The following is a 14,856-nucleotide window of genomic DNA, read 5'->3' on the forward strand; positions in this document are numbered from 1 at the left end:
TCAATTTATTTTTCTTAGTTTCAATATTTTCCTATCACTGAATTCACAAACTAGTAAGTTTTAGATGCAATCCAACATGTCAGCCCCCATTGGGGAAAACAGGGTAGAAAATGAGATCATGGATTTCATAAATTCTGAATTCTCTGAAGATGTCAAAAGTTTAAGCAAAGTCAGAGAAGTTCGCGAAAAGTTGAGGCATACAAAAGAATTATTGGAATCGCAGGTAATTAAGTGCATTATTTAACTTTGCTGAGTAAACCAACGCTCTTGAGTCTTGGCAACGTCAGCAGTGCTGACAGATGTCACAGCAGTATGCAGATTCATGTGTTAAATGCACGGGAGAGGTTTCATTTCATCTATTGTTCTGACTGAAATGTAGAGTTTTTCCTTTTAACCATGTTTCAAATTTAGTCTTGATTCGCTGAAATTGCCATTTTTGCCTGACATTTCAAAGGGAAGGATCAACAATATTTTTTGAGATCTGAAAAGACAGGTAGAGTTGCAAAACATTTAGACATAGGGTTTAGACAAAACAGTTTCAAACATTTGTAGCATACTGTTTTAGCACCTTTCTAGATTTAATATCTCCTACCAGATTTCCCTTAAAAGCTCTGAAGTTCCCAGCAAGATCAGGACTGCTGTTAAGGATGCTGAAGAGGCCAGAAACAGAATTGCTTCACTTTCTGCTGAGCAGGAACAAGTGAGGGATGCAATCCTGGAACACAACCGCCAGGTTGAACCCATCATATTCAGGGTATCACAACTGACTACACAAGTTGAAGAACTAGAAAAATATGCAAAATATCTACAATGGATTGTAAAAATAGAAGAGTTGAGGTAAATAGATCTTGAAGGGGACATTTTTCATACATGTGTGTTGTCTTTAGGGTGGTGACAGTAAAAATGACTGTGAATAAGTGAAAGGTTTATTTACTAAAATCATTCTGCCAATTTCCACCATTTAGGTAAAGTAGTATGTTATAGTTACTATAATGTAAACTCTGAAATTTTAAGAGGATTAACGTTATTAATGCAATATGCTGTCCAAGAAGTATTGTTTAGCACTTAAATTATATATTTATTTAGATTAATGTAACCATTATGTTTTTAGCTCTGAAATTCAAACAGCCCTTATAATAGAGAACGTCGACCAATCCATAGCACAGTTTGCAGAGATGGGAAGATTAGTTCAGTATCTTCAAAGTTCCAGCTGCCAAAACCTTGTCAAGTTTTCACAAAATACATTGCTTTTCTGGTACAAAATTTTTAGGGACCGACTTTCTGGGTATGCTATATTCAAACATTTTTATAAGAAGATTCTAGCTTGTTTTTATGAGATAAATTCCAAAACATTTTATAACATAGATTCCAACCGATTTTTACGGGATCTTTTAAAATTTGTAGTATCTTTAATCCTTTGAATAATTTTTCTTTTTTATGACCAACAAGCCCTTCGATGATATGAACAGCACAAATTATCTTTTTAATTTGCTTCATATTCAAAACCTTAATTTTGTCATACCACAGTAATATAAAAATAATTTTTTCTTCTCTCTACCAGTGAATTTGATGAAGTTCTGAAGGCCCTAGGGTGGCCTTTCATTGCTGCCATTGTGAAACTGAAAGACAAGGAGACAGAGGTCCAAAACGCCAGTGGGAAGTTCAAAACCTTGTGTAGGCAGCTACTGCTCCTTCGATTACCGTATCCTTGAACAGTGTGATAGCTGTGTAAAAATCAGATTCTTAGTTTTGTGATGTGGTTATAAATTACGTTGAATGATGGAGTAATGCTTTTTTATCATAAGTTTCTCAACCTTTACTGAACTGCAAGTAAATGGTGAAAATTTCTTGTTCTAAAACCGATTGAGTTTGATGAGCAATTCATTGCATACCAGCACCATAACACCTGTACCTGTGGAGGCACAGGCTTGATTGCAATCCCTAAGATTGATATAAACAGAGTGATTGTGATTCCACTAGAATTTTTGAGTAAATAAATACAAACTGATAATTATCTTCCTACAATTTATACACCAGTATGTGCTGGTGAATATGTACAGACACAAGTTTATAAACATGTCCTTAAAGTCAATAGGTTGCATTCTGAAAGACATCCTAAAGTTATTCATTCTTAACTACTCTACACTGTATTTATTGTACTATGATTTATATATGCCAGTATGTGCTGGTGAATATGTACAGAATATGTCCTTAATGTCAATAGGTTGCACCCTGAAAGACATGAAAAACAGTTCTTTTAAGATTAAAATGATTCTTAACTCCTGTCAGTGAAGGATTACACGCTGAGAATCAGGGCTTGCAGCAGCATCCAGTGCTGAGATCTTTGCCAGGGTGGAGACCCATACCTCTACCAATACAGCTTCTTCTGAAACCTCTCAGGAAGAGGTTCAGATTTCATTTCTATGGGAACAAGCAGACAAATAGTCTAGATAAGGTTGGGAATTAGCATATGTCTTTAAGATTGAGATTTTCAAAATCACATTTTGGTATAACACATGTGTCTAGCACAGAAGACAAGAAAAAGTACCTTTTTATAGTCATGTATATGTTTTAATTTATTGAGTGAGATATACATTGTATTTGAATATTGAAATTCATGTAAGTGATGTAATTCTAATTTCTTCCAACTTTGCACTACTGATAAAGCTAAGTGCTGCTTATTTACTTCAGCCTGAGTGGTACCTTACCCAGGTTCTTGGCTGGCTTCGAGATCACAATGAATTTCTCAGAGTCAACGTTCAGCCTGTTATTAAGAAAGAGGGCCTTGATTCAATGGATTCCAGGGTATGACATTGTGTTAGGTGTGACTGGGTGTGACATTGTGTTAGGTGTGACTGGGTTTGACATTGTGTAAGGTGTGAAATTGTGCTGAAAGTCTTCTTGTTTTAAACCAAAATACAAAAAGTGTCAGTGGCTTAATGTAAAGGGCATTTTAAAGGATAAGATAACTTGTGTATAGTGTGGCAATGTTACAAAATGCAGCAATTGTTTTGATAATATTACAGTATATATCATAAGTTCTATAACCTGCATCTGTTCCAGGCTGAGTTTGCCAGAGGATTAGTTCTACTGGTTCTGGAGAAGATGGTGGTCGACATTCCAGAGTTGATGTTTGATGAACAGCAGTTCTCTCATTTCATAGATGAAGTTCTGAGTTTTGACAAAGAGTTACGGAATAGTTTTGGCTATCCTAACAGTGAGCCAGGCTGCCTGCATGTGCTGTGCCATGATGAACCCTTCCAGAAGTGGATTGCAATCGAGAAGAAGTGTAAGCAGTTGCTGAGTCATGTTTACATTGAGCTATATTAAGCATATCCGGATGTTATTTTGCTTTCATTAATATAGTGTTAAGAATTTAGAAGTGTAAGCAGTTGCTGAGTCAAGTTTACTCTTTTATTATATAACATCTCCTGATGTCATTTTCCTACCATTAATATGGTGTTAAGAATTTAGAACTTACGTCCCTTGGATGAGCAATCAGTCATCTTGATTAGTCCATTGAGATGTAAAGAAATCCTAAATATTGCTATTTTTTAATGAAAGAAGAAAATTCATATGTAATGTATCATGTAGGATTTCTTCCATGTTCTAGTTGCCATAGAGAAGGTAGATGCCATCTTGACCTCCCCTACCGCCTGGGAGGCTCAGTACAGTGCAGACGTGGACGACATGAAAACTCCCGAGTCAGCTGAGGCCTTCCTGACTCTTGTACTCACTATAACAGGTGAAAATCACTATTGTATTGTGAATTTATACAGCGCAGTTTAGATATTAATATGTGGAAGCAATCCATGTACAAGGTTGTGACCTATAACTCAAATATTTTTTTCCTTCAAGACATTGTTATTCTTCCTGTATTTTATTTGCCCTGAAATATTACGATTTTTTCTCTAAATCTTATTTGACCCTTTATATGGGAAGTGTGCAAGTCATTTTCGATTTCAAAGTCCCACAATTTTCAGACCAATAAATGATTCTTGTCATTTCGCAGATCGTTACAAGCCCCTTCCTTACCCCACATGCAAACTGAGGTTCCTGGAATTAGAGCTTGAACTCCTTGATGACTTCAGGATACGACTGCTGCAGATTAAACGAGAACAAGAAAACACAGGAAATCCTCTGGATAAGTGCTACTGTGCAATATTAAATGCTGTTAACTACATTATAGAGGTGCTGAAGGAATGGAGTGAGTTGCTGGTCAGTACCTCTATTATATCTTAGATTTTAAAATGGATTATAGTAGAGAGACTGGCAACTTTCTGGCTTGAATTTTACTCATTGTATTATCCCATACCTTTTTTATAAACAATTCTTGTTGAACAGTTCTGTGTGATTAGAATTTTTGATGACAAAGGACAGGAAAATGTTTTGCAATTAAGTTTACTCATGGGAAATGTTATGTTTTATGGATAAGGGAGTTTGACATCAGAAAATTTTTGAGAATGATGCTTAAGTTTACACAATTAAAGAATGCAAGTTGAATTGAGATCCAAAAGCAAAAAAGGATCGGCAAATTTTTGGTTATTATCATTATTTCCCTCTTTTCCAGTTTTTCCTGCAGCTACAGTACTTCAGGATAGAGAGTCAAAGTACAGAGGCTGTAGAGGGAGATGTGCCCATGTCACCAGCGCCACTGGGTGACGACATTGACACTTCCAGAACAGTAGAAGACACAGGAGAACTGTCCACCAGCAACTTTCAGGTGTGAACTTGATCTCATAAAGTCTTGAAATTTTCAAAATATGTCGGTAAAGATAGGTGAACAGAATGAGGGCATAACTCATTGGTTTTTCTTTTTGTGAAAAAAGTGGTTGATGTGAAACCTGCTCTGATTATCCTTGTAAGATTGTAAGCACCCTATGAGAATCACCCCTCACGCTGTTTATGATGCTTGATTTAAAAAAAGCACTTGTAAACTGTGTACAGTATAAAAAGACAAAAATTTTACTTGTAGATTGTGTTTTGTAAGAATTCCTTTTCTTTTAGATGTAATATAATTGCAGTAACAACATTTCAGTGTAGTCATGATTTGTTTTTATGTACTAGATGCCAGACACCTTTGATGAAAGCAAACTAGAGGACCTGACTGGATCTGTGTTTGACAGACTTATTGAGTACTTTGAGATTACCAAGAATGAGATGTTGAAAATCATTCTCAAATATGTCAGTGATGATGTCAAAGCTAGGAGCAGACCATACAGGAAGGACAGGTACATTTGCGCACTAGACCTAAGACAACAGACAGTGAAATGCTGCTTTAGATAAGCGAAGTCAAATATCACAGACTTCAATTCTTTGGTATTTTGCTACTTGGAAGTGGGCCACAAGAAACCTTTTCCTTTTTTTAAGATGTTAAGAACAAATGATTGTTTGACTAACATTAAATTGTATATTTAGAAGACCTGTAGAATATGTGTTTGTATTAATGTTGAAATTTGATTGCCTGTTAATTGAGAAAAATGACACAACATGAACTATCCCCATGTTTCAGATGGCTGTCACTGCCCTCCCTGAAGGAGTTTACGTCCCCCACCCTGTCGCCATCTGCATGTGAAATGTTCTTAGTGTTGAAAGAACATCTTCATAGTGTTGAGAAGCTGCTCAGCAAACCTTTATTTAATCTGTTTTGGAAGAAGCTAGCCGAGGAACTGGACCAGTATCTGTATGATAAGGTGAGAAATTGGCCTATAATTTAATTTTGCTGAAGTGACATTTTTTCCACTTGGAATAATGCTTATTAAGAGCAGTTATTGTGTCATATTGAAGGTTAAATTAATTGCAATTTTGAGCAGTACTTATGTGGAGTGATATATTTATTATGTTGTTTATTATTTCTCTTGAAAGCTTTATATATTTGCCATTTGTTGAATTTATTTTTTCATCTTTTGAAATTTCAGCTCATTCTGAAGAATTATTTCAATGAAGGAGGTGCCTCTCAGCTGCACTATGACATGACAAGAAATTTGTTCCCTCTGTTTGGAGCATACACAAAGAAACCAGAAAACTTCTTCAGAAAGTGAGTTTGGGCCTGACATGCTTTATCTTGATTAGAATATTAAACTGTCAGCAAGTTAGATGTCATGTTTTTTTTTTAAATACCTAATGATGAGATATACTATGTGATATTGCTCATATATTAAATAAAAGTCGATTGTTTTTTTTTCTTGCTAATATCAAGGGAAGTGGTGTTTTTTTTTTTTTTTTTTTTTTTTTTTTCAAAACAAAAGTACATTGGACTTATTTAACCTAATATATCTATTTCCAGCACCAAGGAGGCCTGTATATTGCTGACCATCAATGTGGGATCTGCCATTCTCCTTAAAGATGTTCTGTATCGCAGTCTACACCAGATGAACAGAGATCCTAACGCTCCCAGTGAGGAACCCAGCGACGCCCTTCAGGACATTGGTGTTTTCAAACTCTCACCTGAAGACGCAGAACTGGTGTTGAGCTTAAGGACAAATTTATCCACATGAGGAAAATATTTATTTTATATTTTAAATAAATTGTGTCCTCGCATAACATCACTGATTGCGTAATTTCATAGATTTCTCAGCTCCCATTTGCTGACTGTGACAGCATGTTGTTCATCTCATAGCTGAAAAAGGACAAGAGAGAAGGAGCATGCTTGACATGTAAAACAATATTAAATCCTGTAAATATAGGGACCTAGCCCACCAATGAGCAGTATAAATTATAAGTTACCGTTATAGAATAAAACGGTTTCATGTCTGTATTTATCCCACCTTGTTGTGGTGGAATGATGTACGTATCCTCTCCTGCCGTCATCTTGTCATGATTTGTAACCAAAAACGAAATTGACTGTTATAAGATTCAAGTGGAGGGCTTTCATGTTGGCAGTTAAAACCATTTATAACTTTTGTCACAAAAATTATATGACTAATTATAGTAATATTATATAAACATTATATTTATTGAAGTAACTGTGTTACAGATTAGCAAATAAATTGACAAATGTGCATTTTGTTGAATATAAAAAAAGGAGTGTGTTAGAATTGCAGTGCAGCAATATTTTTCATTTTCATTTTTTAATATTCCAATTTGGCAATTAACACTGCTAAAAGCAATGTTTAAAAGAACCGTTGTTAATTGAGAATGAAGTCACTAAAGATGAAATTTAAGAAAATAGCCGTCTCTTCAACTTCTTGTTAATAGTGAGACTTTGTATTGTTTGATAACTGTTGGATGTGACCAGTTCTTTTCTAATAAGGAAGTCGTCCAAAGCCTTAATCAGGCGTTCTTTAAAGTCGATTGGGGTACGCTGCACGAAGAGACTGGAAACTTCCGATAAAGAATCATCGGACGTAATAGACAGCGTGTCTTTTCGTGAAGCATTTGAACCACGTTCTGCTTGTAGAGAAAAGCTGTCATTGTTTCCACGCTGAGCGATAGCAGGGCTGTGAGAGGCAGGGAGGAAGGCAGCGTTTCCGTTCAGGTGTGATGTCCAGTCATGATGGACGCCAGTCCCCGTCGCTTGACCCTCCTCTCCTTCATTCCAGGAGAGTGGGCTCGGGGTGTCACCAATGGAGGAAGGTTCTCTGCTCGTGAACTCGAAACATGGAACTTCCAGTAGAACGGTTTCTTTGGAGGGAGGCTTGCTCGGTTCCTCCTTGGTGATTTGTCTACCAAAGCCGAAATCCGCCTTGTTCCACGTGCCTGCAGCAGCAGCAGCGCTCAGTGTGGTGAAATCACTACCCTTCTCCCTGTCACGAGGAGCAGTTGAAGCGCTATTACGTCCCCTACTTGGGTAAATGCTTGACAATCGATTTGTTTCAACCCCTCGGGAAGATTGGCTGTATGAGGTTCCTAGGTTGCTCTCTAAGCTTGAAGAAAAGTATTTCTTTCCTTCCTCTGCTTGCAGCCGGTCAGCTGTGACCACGGCCCATTGCTGTGTTGAGGAGCGGCGGTGTTGTGTATTGCCGTAGTAAACGAAAGTGATCTTGCATTTCTCTGTCACGTCTTCCAATTCCTAGAATTAGAAAGAAAGAATTGAAAATATGATGTATTTTGGGCGTCAAAAAAAGAAGAAATTAATGGATAATAAAAATAAAAAGGGGAAGAAAGATAAGAAAGAAAGACTCATTACACATAACCCCGAAATGAATTGTGTTGAAAGGAAAACTAAATGAAAAATGTACTTTATAATATATAGTTTCCTTTCTTTCATCTTTTATGATAGTCGAGGGCATAATTCCTTTTATATTCCATGCCGAAAACTTAATATGTAACTTACATTTTGCAAGCCACCCAAGACCATCTTTTTCTTATTAGAGAGAAAATACAAACAAAATAATCCATTTTCTTTTCGTCGCCTTGAATGCATTACTTAGCAAACTGTTTTAGTAGTATTTTGGTGTGATAATATCAGTGTCAATGTCTTAGTTTTAGCTATAGATCTGTAAAGGAGAATTATTTTAATCTGCTCTCTAATATTTTTTTCAGAAAAGCTTTCGTAAATTAAACAATTAAACAAAAAGACTGGTATGGGCAAACAAACTAGTACGTATGTTCGATTTTTATACTAACATTGAATGAAGAAGATGTTTTGAGACAACTTTTCGGTAGTTGTCGGTATATTTCATCGAAGGTGGAAGTTTCATATCTCCGGACGAGTCCCTCGGTCTCCAGTGTATACAGATGCTGCAATAGTCTGCGTAACAAGATTCCGTCACCAATTCGTATAGAATTTTCATCATCTTCCATGAAGGCATACACAAAGTCCCAAAAGTATTCTGAAATGGTAATCCGAGCATAAAAATTGACATAGATGCCAATCTTCTGTTGACGAGACAAAAACGTCCCGTCATTTTGAAAATGGTCCGTCTGAAAATATGACAGAATATTAATAACACGGACTTGTCTCTTTTACAAAGTAGTTTCAGTAAGGTTTGATGCATAAAACGCCCATTATTCGTTTTATCGACCTAATCGTTATCATGAAAGAGAAAGAGAGAGAGAGAAAATGAGAGAGAGAGGGTGGGGTTAGAAGAGAGAACTTATTTAGGTACCTTCCCGTGACATTAAGGGTAACATTAAGGGTACCAGATTTGACGGCACCTCGTCACTATCGCTTTCCACCCAGACGTCGGACTCCTCGGTGGGGTCTGCTGTATAGCCCTCTATGGCCAGTAGTTCTAGCCCCTCCTCCAGGTCAGTTGGCCGGTGGACGTGGAAAGGCATGTGAAAACGCACAAGCTTTCGTCGGTTCTGTACGTAAGCACGGGTTTTCAGAAAAAGCATGCGGCGAATTTCTGAATCCATGCCTGCGAGTTTTGGTAGTATTGCAGTTGGAATCATGGCGACAACGCGACGTCATGATGATGTCACAGACGTAAATAATTGAAATTGTTAATGACGTCATAAATACTGCATTTACGTGTGACAAGTGGTGATCGAGATTCTTCTTTAAAAACTCTTCTTGATATCGAGTCTAAATAAGTTAATAATCTCGTCTACTCTGTCCTCAAATCACAAACAGACCATTAAATTTTCAAATTAAAATGTCGGGTTTCAAGGGAAAGTCCCGACAGCGCACCCGTTCTGTGACGTAATAAACGTGCCGTTGTTATTGGTTGCAGAATGAATCCCGAACATGGAAACAATAGTGGTAAATCGGCGGTCGGACTTTCTGATATTTATTTCCGTGTTGTGTGCTGTTATCGGTTGTATTAGTTTGGCATCGTTGCTTTTTGTCGAACATGTTAATACAATTGAAACCGGGGAGAAAGAATATATTACAGGTTAGTTGTACACAAAGTTACATTCAATTGAAAATCTCTTATTAAGACAAATTTTGGTTTATAAGTTTAAATTGTAATGTCATTTTAATTTTACAGAAGTAAACAAAAGTTTTAAAACTTCAGTACTATGATCAATTTACATCAGGAGAAACCGAAGGTTTCGTTTCCATTTAGGTATCAGTGCATAAGAGCACATAGTTTTTATTTTAGGAATTTCTCGATAAGTTATCTAAAAATAAAATATTTAAAAAACAAGAATTCCTCTCCAGCAAAACTGAATGAAAGCATCGTCTCGATCAACTGGACGCTGTCATCTTCCAGTCTCACCGACGACACCGAGAAATCCAAAGTCTTCAGTAACACCAGTGCCACTCAGCCAGGGCGCTGCAGCGGCTGTCCCGAGGACACGATGTATTCCCTTCAACTTGTCCTAACAACGTCTCTTGTCACTTTTATCTTGACCCTTCTCGCGGTCTTCTCCACCCTCTTGTGCATCATGTACAACAGTGACTGTTTGTGGCACAAGTACAGAGACCAGGAGGCCGACTTCAACCCTGGGAATTGGTGGGGCAGCGATAGCAGACGACACAGGTCACGTGGACAAAATGGAACCCCGCCTGACTTTCGACTAAAACAACAGGATGAGCATTCCGTCAACCAACTGCCATTCGACTCCGATTCACCTTCATCCGATACCTCCGTCGGAAGAGCATTTTATTAATAAATACTTTAAAATTAAATGAATCTCGTTTCTTGAATTTGATGGGGGGAAGGGAGGGTTCATCCAGGCATAAACTAAGTTTTTATGACATGCACAAGCGTCAAATACAGCACTTACTTCCACCAAACTGCAAAAAATATCAACAAAATAATAATAATAATAATAAGAGAAACAAGTTATGTTATATAAAAGTCTTGTTCTATTTCATACGTTTTCCTAACAATCTCCTGTTGTGATCATCTTTGTAAAAAAAAACCAATATTTACATTAAAACTGCAGTCCAGGTTTCATTTTAAAAATAATATTCATTCATGAAAGCCTACATGCCAGGTAAGGGATACAATTGTGATTCTGTCTGAGAATTCTAGATCCTGGCTTCATTAACGATTAACGTCATCACACACAGTTTGGTCACTTAAATTAAGGAAGGACAGTCTCAATGCTGTATTTGGACATAAAAATAGAATCCTTCACAGGCAACTTGATCAAGTGTTTCTATAAAAATGTTGCCTCTAGTTGGTCACAGTTTATGACAGTCTGGAGTTCAGAGTGAGTTTGCCAGTGAAAGAGGAAACTATCTCGTCTGCAGCTGCTACTGGAATATGTCAAATGTCCCTAGGAATACTCTCACAGCTATTCTACATCCATCTGAAAACAGAAATACCAGTCATAGTAAAAAAAAAAGAAAAAAAGCTTTTCATCAAAAACTAGTATATCAATTACCTTTCACTTTTCCTTTTCTAGACAATTGTTTTTTAAGAACTGAATTTGTAAATATTATTGACATTGACCAAAAGGCACCCGACTTTTAAGGGAAAACTAAATGTATTCAATACATTATGTGAACCAGTTACAAATATTTAATTGAATAAAATAAATCAAATTAGAATAAAATAAAAATTAATAAATTAAAATAATAATAATAATTCAAGGCAAGTGGTATTTAAACAGCAGGCCCTGTTGGGTGCTATACCATGTGTTGGGTGCTATACCATGGGGCCATGTCTTGGCTGTGAGCTAACCTTAGCATTATAGGCATCCAACTGTGCATCTAATTCCTCTGCTGTAGGTGTTTTGCGATTCTGACCCCCACGCCCGCCTCTTCCCCTGCCTCGTCCACCACCACCACCACGCCCCTGGCCGCCACGGAAACCACGCCTAGCAAAAACAATTTATACACTTTCCAAATAGGATCTAGAATGTTTAAATTTACTGTGGTGTAATGTATGTGAGAATATAGTTTACATAAATTCATCCTGAAAAGGGACCTATAATGCCTAAATTTCACAAACATGTGCTTATACATATGCAAGTAAAATTCACAGTGATCCAAACTTAGAGCCATGGGTCAACAAAATATATATTATACCAGCACACAGACACTAATTCAGATTTCTCTTTGCTTACCTGCCAAAGCCTCCGCCTCCTCTAGGTCTGTTGCCATAGTTACCACCTCCCCCTAACCTCTGCTGGGGTGTTTGTGTTGCTGCGGGTGCTCCTACCAGTTGTATGCTCATGGCCCTGCCTGAAGTACAGTGAGGTTTGTGGGGTTATATATAAATATATAGATATATAAAATTTATATAAAATGACTGTGGAATAGTTTAACTCGAGTCAGTATGCTAATATTACCCTGCCTGAATTACAGTGATGTTTGTTGGGATATAAATATAGTGATATACAAGATTTTACAAAAAGTTATTGAGGGACACAGTTTAACTGTAGTCTGTATGCTTATGACTCTGCCTGAAATAGTAAGGTTTGTTGGGATATGTTTATATATATAAAGATATATAAGATCTGCAATAATATCACTGTGGAAGACAGTTTAACTTCAGCTTGGTCTTGTGGCTTGTTTTCTGAGAATGTAATGAAATAATCCACAGTCATCAATAAGATAGCATATTGAAGGAAAACTTGGTTCCATATCGTCTCTTGTTCACTTAACAGATAGCAGTTTGATGAGAATTGTTGGTCTACATCTATTCAGGCTGACACTGCATTTAAATAAGAAAGATTGTGACTTAGGTATAAATGGGATGAAAATTATAAAAAGGTTTTAGTTAATCCTGCTAAATACGACATGACTATTCTATCACAACCTACCATCAAGAGGAACATTGTTATACTGTTTCATTGCTTTTGCTGCATCCGTCCGTCTTTCAAAGATGACCTCTGCTGTACCAAGTGACCTTCCAGACCTGTCATAGTGGACAGCTGCTTTTCTTAGTGGACCAAACTCTGCAAACAATTCCTAGGAACAGAAATGTTTATGAATAGTGGTCATAGGTTAACAACTTAACACAATCAATATAGACATTTTCTGTTTTCTGTTATTTTGGTGTAAATTCTGCTTATGTGTCCGATCTGACATTTCATTAGGTGTGACAATAACAACATCAAGATTAATTTACCAAAGATGGTAAGTATTCTGGTATTCAGCTCACCTGAATATCTGAGTCATTTACTCCAAAATCTAGATTAGACACCAGTAACTTTCCAGACCCGCCTCCTTGTGTTTGTAGTCCACCGCCGCCTCTCTTCATCCCTCCTGCACCGCCATCAAATAGGTCATGTTGCCAGACATCTGGCATCTGTTTGGGCTACAATATACCACAGGTTATAATGCATAATAAACAAATCACATTTCAGCAGAGAGAGAGAAAGAAAGAGAGAGAGAGAGAGAGATGGAGAGAGAGAGAAGATAGCTGCCAAAATAAATAATTCAACAAATGGACAACTAATCCCAAAGCCATTATCAGATAGAAATTAATATAGCCTCTGATGATATTAATGATTTGCTGTTTTCATATTGAATTTTATAGCCTTTCACTGCCCTTTGTATCAATGTTCATAGCTACACATTTTGAAGATGTATAAAAGGCTTGATTCTATACCCAAGTTGTTCCATTCAATATTTTAGAGCCTATGTATATATTATGAAGCCAGGAGACATAGATAACATAGCCCTAGGGAGAAATCAGACATTAATAATATTGACAGGATCCTTAATGCATTAACCTAATACATTTGCTTTTTTGTGACATTTCAAAAGGGGGGAGGGGGGTATAAAAAACACTAGTTTTCTACTAAACAGTCTGGGCAATAAGAACTGGTAGTTACTAGTATGCATATAAAACAGCAACCAAATTATATTGCTAAAGATAATGGTGAAAATGATTTCTATGACCAAAACCCCTCTTTTTTCTGATTACATGTAGATCTTTAAACTTCATAAAATGCTGACTGCTGAAAAACTCAGTGATTATCATTTGCTGTTGATCATCTGATCATGACCATATCATCTGGTTCAATGACCCTATCAAATCCTCTGATCCATCAAATTTGTATGCGATAACACAGTTTTCATGTGCTCACAGTTTCCCCCTAATGGTTTCTGCTCTGAATTAACAAATTAATATGGAAAACATGAAAAGAAGTGAAAGAGACAGAAGATATCTAAGGCTAATGTACTGCCAACAGAATTCAGCAGTTGGAAGTGTTTTAGGAGTAAAAGCATGCTGGTGAAAAGTGATCTATCCATATGTACTGTGAAGTGATGCTTGTGAAGTCAAAGTCAAAGGCCTGAAGCTTCTCATACTTATCAGACAAAGATTTAAAACCGAATACAATCCTCCTCCAGAAAACAGTTTATGTTAAAACAAAAGAAGTGAACGTTAGAAGATAATGGAAGGAGGCCCAGAGGCTGGCAAAGGGGGCAGAATAATCGAAATCCAGTCTCAGCAGGGAACAGATATTCTCATATAGTCTATGAATAAACGAAGCAGCACACTCACTCTCTGGTAAGGAGTTGGTCGACCCCCTCCACGTCCACCTCTCTTTTGTACACCACCGCCTCGCACGCCACCGACGCGTCCACCACCACCGCCGCCTCGTCGTTGACCGCCTCTGCCTCTACCTCTTCCTCCACCTCGTCCAGATTTTTTGTTCTGTGTGATGATATCATCAAGGCTCATATCAAGTTTGTCTGTCATTTTTGTAATTGTTACAGTCTGTTAAAATAAAATGTCTTTGTGGACAAAGCCGCCGGCACACGATACACCAAAAAAAGAAAATGGCGGTCGTTTGGTCGCAATGGTAGATGGGAAATTTTAATTTGAAATATAAAGTATTTCAGTTCACTCGAATCCAGTGTTAATAGCTGTTTTATTATCAGAGAGATTGTTTAATCAAAATAAAGCCAAGCATTACCACCTGATTTAACAATAATCATATCATAAATAAGCAGACGAGTCTCGCATCTTCTCGCAGTCAATGTGACTTGGAATAATCTAAACAGAGCGGGATGTTGTGGTTGGGGTCTCATGGCACCGGTGCCGCTCTGCTTCCTGA

The 14,856-nt window shown here is 37.2% G+C and overlaps 3 protein-coding genes across 4 annotated transcripts; 1 reads left to right on the forward strand and 2 right to left on the reverse strand.

Moving 5' to 3' along the window:
• The first annotated feature begins 65 nt into the window (after window positions 1–65).
• On the forward strand, window positions 66–7,001 carry LOC106159712 (RAD50-interacting protein 1). 2 transcript variants are annotated; one of them, XM_013536091.2, is made up of 14 exons: window positions 66–223; window positions 596–837; window positions 1,112–1,285; window positions 1,562–1,702; window positions 2,290–2,455; window positions 2,692–2,805; window positions 3,064–3,289; window positions 3,614–3,745; window positions 4,013–4,218; window positions 4,571–4,723; window positions 5,068–5,231; window positions 5,513–5,693; window positions 5,919–6,037; window positions 6,287–7,001. In XM_013536091.2, the coding sequence occupies exons 1-14, from the start codon at window positions 77–79 to the stop codon at window positions 6,495–6,497; spliced, it is 2,376 nt and encodes a 791-aa protein (XP_013391545.2). In that variant the 5' UTR covers window positions 66–76; the 3' UTR covers window positions 6,498–7,001. The 2 variants fall into 2 exon arrangements, with proteins under 2 accessions (XP_013391545.2, XP_086861635.1); XM_087005509.1 differs by lacking the exon at window positions 2,692–2,805.
• On the reverse strand, window positions 6,932–10,055 carry LOC147763787 (uncharacterized). Its single transcript, XM_087005511.1, has 3 exons — window positions 9,051–10,055; window positions 8,569–8,774; window positions 6,932–8,011 (listed from the first exon to the last, which is right to left on the reverse strand). The coding sequence occupies exons 1-3, from the start codon at window positions 9,337–9,339 to the stop codon at window positions 7,160–7,162; spliced, it is 1,347 nt and encodes a 448-aa protein (XP_086861637.1). The 5' UTR covers window positions 9,340–10,055; the 3' UTR covers window positions 6,932–7,159.
• A 624-nt stretch (window positions 10,056–10,679) lies between these two features.
• Window positions 10,680–14,609, reverse strand: LOC106159727 (THO complex subunit 4). The gene is made up of 6 exons (XM_013536113.2): window positions 14,301–14,609; window positions 12,951–13,106; window positions 12,610–12,757; window positions 11,911–12,028; window positions 11,526–11,661; window positions 10,680–11,151 (listed from the first exon to the last, which is right to left on the reverse strand). The coding sequence occupies exons 1-6, from the start codon at window positions 14,496–14,498 to the stop codon at window positions 11,137–11,139; spliced, it is 771 nt and encodes a 256-aa protein (XP_013391567.1). The 5' UTR covers window positions 14,499–14,609; the 3' UTR covers window positions 10,680–11,136.
• Between the last annotated feature and the right edge of the window lie 247 nt (window positions 14,610–14,856).

This window comes from Lingula anatina, chromosome 2, assembly GCF_051362555.1.
Source record: "Lingula anatina isolate TDL-2025a chromosome 2, LinAna3.0, whole genome shotgun sequence".
Lineage (NCBI taxonomy): Eukaryota > Metazoa > Brachiopoda > Lingulata > Lingulida > Lingulidae > Lingula > Lingula anatina.